General features: G+C 65.3%; 1 protein-coding gene across 1 annotated transcript; it reads left to right on the top strand.

The window, feature by feature from the left end:
* The first annotated feature begins 3,387 nt into the window (after positions 1–3,387).
* On the top strand, positions 3,388–8,521 carry C1QTNF12 (C1q and TNF related 12). Its single transcript, XM_027567914.2, has 8 exons — positions 3,388–4,075; positions 6,390–6,506; positions 6,587–6,698; positions 6,788–6,939; positions 7,448–7,556; positions 7,767–7,857; positions 8,048–8,126; positions 8,336–8,521. The coding sequence occupies exons 1-8, from the start codon at positions 3,911–3,913 to the stop codon at positions 8,432–8,434; spliced, it is 924 nt and encodes a 307-aa protein (XP_027423715.1). The 5' UTR covers positions 3,388–3,910; the 3' UTR covers positions 8,435–8,521.
* Positions 8,522–9,278: the final 757 nt, after the last annotated feature.

Raw genomic sequence — 9,278 nt, 5'->3', positions numbered from 1 at the left:
TCTTTGCTTTACCCTAAAGATAGGGTCACATGTTCCTTTTCGCAGCTGATCCGTGTCTGGTATGGGCTCTGCCCTGGAAGATCACACATGGACTGGGCATCACGGGAAGTGAAGGCTGCCCAGCAAGGGCAGGGCCGGTGGGGTGGAGATGGCCCCCTGGCTGCTGACGTCTTCCATCAAGCGCCTGTTTGATGATTTCACTTGCACGTCGTTTGAAAGCACTGTGTCTGTGGGTCCCGGGCTGAGGGGCTGTGATCTCACTCCAGGGGCCACAGCGGCCTCAAGTGCAGCCACGCACTTGTACATCTTCAACATTCTTTGGTTTTTGATCGGTTTATTTAAAATTGCTCTATAATTTACCACTTGTGTGTATTTAACCCACTCTTGTGAAAAAAATCTTTCATTATATCTTTGTTCCTAAATGTTGTGCTGTTTGAGTCTCTTGGTGGAAATGCAAGTCCATCTCAGCCCATTGCCAGGCTCGCCCCCGGACAGGCCAGTGGCTTGGCCTGTGGGGGGGCTGGAGCTACTGTGTGTGCAGCGTGGTGGCACCCCGTGACTAGCCATGGGCCCTGGCAGCAGCGCCACACCGCTGGGCCCGGACCCCTGCGTGCAGTGGTAGGCAGGGGCAGGCTCCGCCGGGCCTCCTCTGCTGTGCTGGATGCCGGGCCTTACCCTCTGTCCATGGCCGGGTCTGATCCAAACACTTAAGTGTTTCCTGAGGTTTTGAGGAGGCAGATTACATAGCAAATATTTTACTTAACGTGGGTTACTTCCGCACCATATGTGAAATCTCAACTATTAAAAACCCTTTGTCAGTGGTAGAAATAGATCTGTGCCGTACAGAGCTTTCACCCGGTGTCCAAGGCGGCAAGCTGCCTGCAGTGACCCAAGGTAAAGGATGACCTTGGGACGCCTGGCTGGCCCATTTGGAAGAGAAGGTGACCCTTGATCTCGTGGTTGTGAGTTTGAGCCCCATGTTGGGTGGAGAGATTGCTTAAAAAAAAAAAAAAAAAGAACTTGTGCTGTGGGTCTGCACGTCTGACCCCGTGTCCATGTTGCTCTCCCTTGGAGGGGTCACTGGCCCCTCCCTCGTGTGTGGAGTCCCTGGTGGAGGGCAGTTGGGCGTCCCCAGTAATTGTCCCAGCTGAACCGCTGAGTGCAAGCTGTGTTTGGAGTCTCTTAATCCAGGGGGAAAGCCCCCGACCAAACTCGGGCTGCATGGACACGGGTGAAGGGGTCCTAGAGTGTGGAGAGTGGTCTTGCGAAGGGCGTTCCCAGCATCTCTCCCCCAAGAAGCTTCCCCAGGCCTGAGTCTGAGACTCGAAACTGCAAATGGAGCCGAGGGGTCTGGGTCTGGGTCTGAGGCTGGAGCGACCCTCGGTGCGTCGGGGGGCAGACGGCTGTGGGGACGATGCCCAGTGTCTGGGTTGTGGCTTTGTGGGTACAGAGAAGCGGCCGCTGCCCTGGACCTCCCCTCCGGGGGCACTAGGTGTCTGTGGCAGTAGGGTGTGGAGCACTGGGGAGCAGGGTCTCTGGTGGTTTTCCAGGCAGCTCCTGTGCGCCCGGTGGGAGCCGGGCCGCCGGGAGGAACCATGGGCTGCAGGGGAGAGGGGGAGGGGGCACTGAAGAGCAAAGAGCTGCTTCCTGACACTGGACCCGAGCCCAAGGGGGCCACGTCCCCCTGTAGAGCACAGCTCTGCTGCGACTCGTGAACCACTGGGCCAGCGAAGTGGCTCCCGCTTCCTGCTGATTGTCGAGGTGCCTGGGGATGGGAGCAGAACCCATGGTTCAGCCATGGCTGGGCCTGTTTTGAGGCCCACTGCCGTGTGGCTCCCCCATCCAGCTTCAGAGGTGGTCTGCTGTAGGTCGACCTGCCTGTAGGACCGTGCTGGAAGCTGGCCGGTTGGCGGTGCCCACACAGCAGCCAGTCGGAGATGGTGCATTGCCCCTGGCACTCTGCGGACACACTGAAGCCCTGACGGATTGGGCCATCAGGTGCCCAGCCTCCTGGGCACCCCAGGAGGGGTCTAGCAGCTCAGTGGAGTCTCCTGGGCTACCTTCCTGACCTGGTGTTGGGTGCAGGTCACATCCAGGGTTCCAGCCGGGCAGAGCACAAGGGGATCTTCTGCAGCGTGGCCCCCTTCAAGACCCAGGCATTGGGAGCCGGCTCACCAGCTGGACACCCGGAAGAGCTGAGGCTCCAGCAGCGACCTTGGACTTCGCCATAACTGCCCACTGTTGTCCCTGGGCCAGACCACCTCTGCCTGAACCAGGAGGGGGATGGATGACCCCAGGCTGACTCTCCTCACATCTTCCCCACCAGGCTGGTTTCTGGGGCAGCTCTGCCTGTAGTGGCCATGGACATGGTCTGGGGCTGGGGTCTGCCTTCATCGTTCCTAGTGGACGTCTGGAAATTGAGGAGTGCCGGGAGGAAGACTCTCAGGCTGTCCACTAGGACCAGTGTGCCCTGCTTCCTCTAGACTGCACTGCAAGCAGCAGCTCCTCTGGGACCTAGCCATGGCTCTGACCGTTCCTAGTCCTGGTCCACTGAGGGGCAGCGGTCAGCCCCCCCCGGGCCCCCGTTTCGTGGCGACTGACTCTGCAAGGTTTTGTTGGCTTGAGCTGGCCCTGGTCATCCTGTTGCCTACAGTGGGCAGGTGGTTAAGGAAGGGCCCTAACTCTCCCTGGGGACCCACCCACTGGTTTTCAGGTCCAGCTGGGGGGAAATCTTGTGCTCCCTCTCCTTGGGCTGGACAGCTGTGGAGGGAGCAGGCTCCTCTGGCAGGGCTCACCGTCGTGCTGAACTCCAGATTGCAAAGGCCTGGGGACTCATGTCCCTTTCCCCTGCTGGCTCAGGACAGCAGGGAGCCAAGAGGCCTGGTTGGGTGAGGGCACCCCCTCAGGCTGCAAGGGTTGGCCTTGTGCCCCGAGAAGAGGAGGGGGTAGAGGGACTCGGGCAGCCTCAGCCAGGTCACCCGCCCTGCCTTTCTCTGAGGTCAGTCAGTCCCTCCCCTCGCTAGCCATGCTCACCCCCAGGGGAGGGCCAGTGCCCAGGGTCACCTAGACCAGGACAAGGCTGGGAGCCCGGCAGGTCAGCTGTCCTTCCTAGGTCCTACCTTTCTAAGGAGTAGGGTCTGAACCAGGCTTCCGGGCATCCCTGGCACCCTGGGGTCTGGGGACCTCTGTCAGAGGGCCTGGAGGGGGGCCGTGGTAGGGCTGGAAGGATCCGGAGGGGCTGAGTGAGGTGGGTCATATGTAGGAAGGGCAGATGGGGCTGTCCGTCCTGATGGAGTTTGTCCCTACCCTGGGACCTCCTGGGCCACCACCCTGAAGGGGCTGGGTGTGAGGTGCCAGGAGCTTAGCTGGGAGGCGGGTGGAGTGAATTCGTGTTAGTTTCCAGGGTGAGCTGGCCCTCCTGGAGAAGGGTGGGGGCTGTTTCCAAAGGCAGGGAGCGCCCGGGGGAGGTGCAGCCCCTTGCAGCAGCCTAACGCCCCCGTCCACGCCCCCGGGCTGGCGGGGGAGCCCTTGTTGGCTGGCAGACCAGCAGAGTGTGAGCCCTCCCCCTTGGAGTTTTGGGGAGGAGGGGAGGGCTTATTTGGCGGCGTGCACGGGCAGCCCGGGCACTGCGTGTGAGGGGAGGCCGGCGCCGGCCCCAGCCTGCGGGATCCCAGGAGCGCGGCTGCCTCTGCCGGGTCCCTTGTGTTGCCTGCCCGTCGTGGTGCCCGTCGAGCCGCTGCTCCAGGCTCGCCCTGCCTGCGCATGCACGGGGGGCGGCTAGGCGCCCCCTGGGGCTGTGTCTCCCCCCGGGGGCCCTGAGTGCTGGCTGCACTGCCGCCCCCATGAGCACACCTGGGAGTCCCCGCTCGCCGCGCTGAGCCGCCACCAAGGTCTGGAGCCGCTGGGCGCCATGCGCTGGGCTTGGGCCGCCGCCACGGTCCTCTGGCTGCAGGTCACGCTCCTTGGGGGCATCGGGGCGCGGCGGGAGCCCAAGAGGCCACGGCAGCCCAGCCAGCGCACAGAGCCCCCCACGGCCACCGCGTCCAACAGCGAGGGGCTGCTCCGCTCCCCCAAGGTACGCACGGGCTGGTTACTCGTGGGTGCGGGTGTGCGCGCACTCACAGGCTTCAGGCGGCGCCCCCCACCCCGGCTCTGGGCTGTCCTCCCACTCGCAGGCTCTGCCCTGCCCGGCCCTCCAGGCCTCCCCATCCTGTCTTGGTGCAGTGGGGCTTTGGGCAGCCACTGGGTCCCCCGGGCCCAGGGGAAGGGTGGGGGGAGGGGAGGGCCTTCCCAGAGGGGATGCAGCAAACCCTTTGAAGCCCCAGGTCCCACGTGCCTCTAGCAGCTTGCTGCCCTTGGGTGTAGTTGCTAATTCAGGGGTGGGGCGGGGCGGGGGGAGCCCTGGACCCCACAGCTTGAGTGGCTGGAGAGGCTAAGGCTAGCCTGGGCTCTGTGCTTGCTGGAGGTCCTTGCCCTGACCCCCACCGTGTAGCCAGCACCCCCTCTGGCCTCTGGCACAGGCTGTGTTCTGCTCGTTGGGAGTCCCTCTGGCCTCGGTCGGCCCCTGGGGTCCCCTCTGAGACGAGGGATCCTGGCACCGGCCTCAGCCCCGGTCGCCTCCGCCCTCTTGGGCCCAGCATCTCCTGAGGGGGTCTTGGCGCTGACCCCACCCACACAGGCCCGGTGGTTTCACACAGCTGTCCGCCTGGGGGCCGCAGGCCTGGAAAGGGAGAGGCAGGGGCTGGGACAGGCTCCCCCACCCCCCACGCCCTCGTGCCTTTGATCCTGGCCTCCCGCCTCCCAAGGGCGTCTCTGCGGCGGCCAGCCCGGCTGCTCTCAGCCCACGCAGCCCATTGGAGCCCGAGGCCCCATTTTCCAGATGGGCAGGCTGAGGAGAGTGAGTGAGTCCTTGGGCCCTGCCAGCCAGAGAAGGGTGGGCTACCGACAGCTTCTGGGGGCAGGCACGGGTCCGTCTGGGGATAATCAGGCAAATCTCTATATTCCAGGAGTGGCCTCCATGGTGGGGGGCTGCCATGGGACACATACCCCAGGACAGCCCTCCCCCGACACTGGGACCCCTGCTCTTTCTGCTAGGGGTGGGCTCATCTTCCACCTGCCCCTTGGCCCCTAGACACCACTCATGGACTTGTCTCTCCAGGCTCCTGGGTCCCTCAAGCGTGGCTAGGGCGGGTGGCAGCCAGGAGATCAGGCAGATAACAGATATGCGAGGAACCAGGACATTCAAATATTCCTGGCTTCTCTCTCTTCTCTGGGTGGGGCCCGGATCAGGGGTGGGAGGCACCCCACCCTCCTGCCCCTCCCATCCCCCAGGATAGAGGCCTGTCTGGTCCGCTGAGAAGCCCTAGCCCCCCCCCCCCCCCCCCCCCCCCCCCCCCCCGGGTCGGGAGGCAGCACCTGCCCCGGGGAACCTGGCTCTTACCATATTTGGGACTGAGGTCCGACTGCTGGACTGGACCTGCCTGAGTCAGGACCTCTCAGCTTGCCCTGCCGGGACCAGCTCTCCGAGAGTGGCCAGGGCTCTGCTAGCCCCATGATGGTGGCTCTCTCCCAGCCAGGCCAACATCTGCTGCGTTCCTGCCCATTTCCTGAGCTTCCTGTTGGAGCCTGGCGTGCAGATTTCCTCAGAGGCAGGCCGACTCTCTCCTCAGCCCACGCCCCCGTACTTAGCATGATGTGCTCCTTCTTTGACTTTGGGGTTAGGGTGCTCCTGACTCTCCTGCCTGTCCTGGTGCAGAAACTGGGCTTAGGAGGGGGTGGTTGGAGGGTGGAGGGGGCATGGTCTTAGGCAGCTCCGCTCTGCCCCTCCCAGACCTTGCTTGAACAGCCAGGTGGGCTGGCCAGCTGTGGCCTGGGTCCGAGCCTGAGGGGCGGGGCCGGCAGGAGTGCCAAGGCTGCCCGCTCACACCCCTGATGCCCAGCACAAAGCAGAGCCTGTGCCCGTCCTCACCCCAGCTTGGCGTGGCTCTGAAGCTCTTGGGAAGCCCCCCCCCCCCACTGCCCCACCAAAATTTGCTCCTGCTCTTTACTGCCTACCTGTTGGGGCGTGTGGGGCTGGCCCCATGAGCACATGGGTGTGCCTGTCTGCTGGGGAACCCGGTGCGGTGGGAAGGGACACAATTGCTCCAATACAGAACCAAAACCAGGGTGCCTGGACATCAGGTCCTGGCTTCCACAAAGGAAGCCCTGGCCGCGTGTGTCCTGGTCTGGGTCCCCAGGGGTGGCCTGCGGTGTCCCATTGCCATGTGTCTTGTGTGTGCCCTGAGTCCTACCCAAGGTGGCCTGGGCCGAGTTCCCCTCCTCACTGGGGCAGTAAGGCAGGACTCAGGGGCCCCGTGGCCGCACACCAGCTCTGTCCCCTGGCCCTGCAGCCACCTGAGGTCCTGGGGTCTGAGTTCTCAGACGCCCACATGACATGGCTGAACTTCGTCCGGCGGCCAGATGAGGGGGCCTCGAAGACACGGTGCCGGGGCCGGGACAAGAAGTCGGTGAGCCCCGGGGTCTGAACCCAGGGCAGGGGTGGCTGTGGTTCCCACTGGGACCCTCACTTTCTCCTGCCTCTGCCCAGCGAGGCCTCTCTGGCCCTCCCGGGCCCCCCGGACCCCCCGGGCCCCCCGGACCCCCCGGTGCTACAGTCACCCAGGAGGCCCTGCTGCGAGAGTTTCAGGAGATGCTGAAAGGTGAGGCTGCTGTCCTGGACTCTTCCCACCTGGGCCCTGGGGGTGACCGCCCCAACCCCAAGACGCTGCCCTCACCCTTTTCCCCACAGAGGCCACCGAGCGCCGGTTCTTGGGGCTGCTGGGCCCATTGCTGCCTGAGGGGACAGGGGGGCGGCTGGTGGCCGAGGCTTTCCACTGTGCACTGAAGGGCCCCATGGTGGTGGACGAGAAGACGCTGGTGGAGCTGCATGGCTTCCAGGCTGTGAGTGCACGTGGGGGCGAGCCCTGGTCTGCTCGGGGCGTCTGCTGAAGGCCCTCCTCAATGCCAGCAGGGGCCAGTGGGGGGGTGGGCAGGGTGCTGGGTCGGCTCCCCGCTGCTGGGCAGGGCTCACACCCAGCACATACACGCAGGGGGCGCCTGGGGGAGCCAGGCGCGGGGGTCAGGGGGGGAGGAGGTGACCTGGGTCAGGGTTAGCGCGTCCCGTGTGCCATGACTTTGGGTGGGGTCCAAGGTGGCCAGGAGCCAGGGATGCCCTCCCTGGTGGGGGCTCTTGAGGGTTCGCTCATCCATCCCTTGGGGCCTGGAGCCTGTGCCCTGAGGCCCAGGTGGGCGAAGACACACAGGTTCCCCCCACCCCATCCTGCCCACCTGGGCCCTGCTTGGTGGTGGGGGGGGGGGCAGCTGTTGGTCACAGGCCCCTCCCCCAGGCTGGATGTGCAAGATGAGGGCCCAGGCCCTGCAGCCGGCTCTTCACCTGCTATCCCTCTAGCCCACGGCCCAGGGCGCCTTCCTGCGGGGGTCTGGCTTGAGCCTGGCCTCGGGCCGGTTCACAGCCCCAGTGACGGCCATCTTCCAGTTTTCCGCCAGCCTGCATGTGGGTGAGTGGGGGCCAGCCCCCAGGCCTGGGTCCCATTGAAGAGGTGCCTCCCGTTCCATCCCCACCTCCCGCAGGGGAGGGGGGTTCTCACTCAGGGCCCACTCTCCCCCAGCCCTCAGCCGCTCCTGGGCCCGCCCCTGGCAGTCTAGCCACCACCCCTCTCTGCTCTGTCCTCCCTGGGGGCTGCTGCAGGCTGGGCCTGTCTCCACAGACCACAGGGAGCTGCAGGGCAGGGCGCGGCCGCGGGCTAGGGACACAGTGCGGGTGCTCGTCTGCATTGAGTCCCTGTGTCATCGACACACGTGAGTGGGCCTTCCTTGCGGGCACTCTTGATGCTGCGGGGGCCGCAGGGGGTGGTGCCCAAGGCTGGACTGTCCTGCCCGGGGAGAGGGAAGGGGCTGCTCCAGACACAGAGCTGTGTAGCCGGGGCGGGGGAGGGGCTGGCCCCACAGCCAGCGTGCCTTCACCCTCGCCCTGCGGCGCCGCGTCCAGGTCCCTGGAGGCCATCTCAGGCCTGGAGAGCCGAGGCAGGGTCTTCACCGTGCATGTGGAGGGGCTGCTGCAATTGCAGGTGAGGCTGGAGGGCTGGATGGGTGGGGAGGGGTCCTAGGCCTGGAGCCTTGGCCTGGCACTGCGCAACCTAGCAAGTGGACGGACATTGGCCATGTGACCCCCAGGGTGGGTGCGGCCTGGTGGGGCTCGAGCTTCATTCCTCCATACGCTGCCCCCTGGGCAGGCGGGCGCCGTGGGTGGGGTGTGCCCATTGTGGGGTGTCTGCAGGCTGGACAGTATGCCTCCGTCTTTGTGGACAACGGCTCCGGGACAACCCTCACCATCCAGAGTGGCTCCAGCTTCTCCGGCCTGCTCCTGGGCACGTGAGGGCCAGACAGGGGCCAAGAGCACCTGCTGGCCCTCATGCACCCACTGTCCTCTGTTAAACCTGTGGTCAGAGCAATAAAGAGCTCTCAGCCCTCCCTGTCTCCTGGATACTGAGTCGTCGTGGAGGTAGGGGTGGGGGTGCAGCCCCGGAAGGACATGTGGTCTCATGTCCAGTCTTGGAGGCGGTGGCCTATGGACACCTGCAGGGTCAGGGGCCCAGACCCATTCAGCCTGGGGCACCAGAAGTCCCCGAAGGCGGTGAGTCAGATGGCAGCCGCACGCCGTGTGCTGTCCCTGTCTGGGGTGCAGAGAGCAAGGTGGGGAGCCCTTGGGAGGGCCTTGTCCGGCGGGGGCAGGCGCAGGGAGCACACGGGTGGGGGCCCCCCCACACAGGGCTGCGTACGTGAACCCAGAGGGCGGTGCGCCTCACCCCCAGTGTGCTGAGTGCGCATGCGTTTGCGGGGCGGGGCCAAGGGCACCCCTCCACTCCCGGCGGCCCGCACAAACCCCAGGTGGGGTGGCCAAGGCCCTGCCTGCGGCTCCTGTGGATTTGGGGCTCTCTACCCCCACCCTGTTTTGGCTCCAGCGAACCCAGACCAAAGAATGTAAATTGGTCTTGGGATGTCCGGGCCTCTGCAGAGCTGCGGAGATACGATCTCTGGTTGGCACCTGGGCCCTCAGCAGGCGGCCCCACCTCGGGGGCCGGGGGCCAGGCCAGGTCCTGGCCCCTCCACAGATGCCTGGGGGCTGGGGGCAGGGCCTGAAGCCCCCTCTCCAGGGCTGAGCAGGGATGGGCAGGGGGCGGGGAGGACAAGGGCTCCCGGGTCTGCCTGCTGGCTCAAGG

This window comes from Zalophus californianus, chromosome 4 (assembly GCF_009762305.2).
Source record: "Zalophus californianus isolate mZalCal1 chromosome 4, mZalCal1.pri.v2, whole genome shotgun sequence".
In the NCBI taxonomy this organism is placed as follows: Eukaryota; Metazoa; Chordata; class Mammalia; order Carnivora; family Otariidae; genus Zalophus; species Zalophus californianus.
This window is presented reverse-complemented; position numbering and strand designations above follow the sequence as displayed.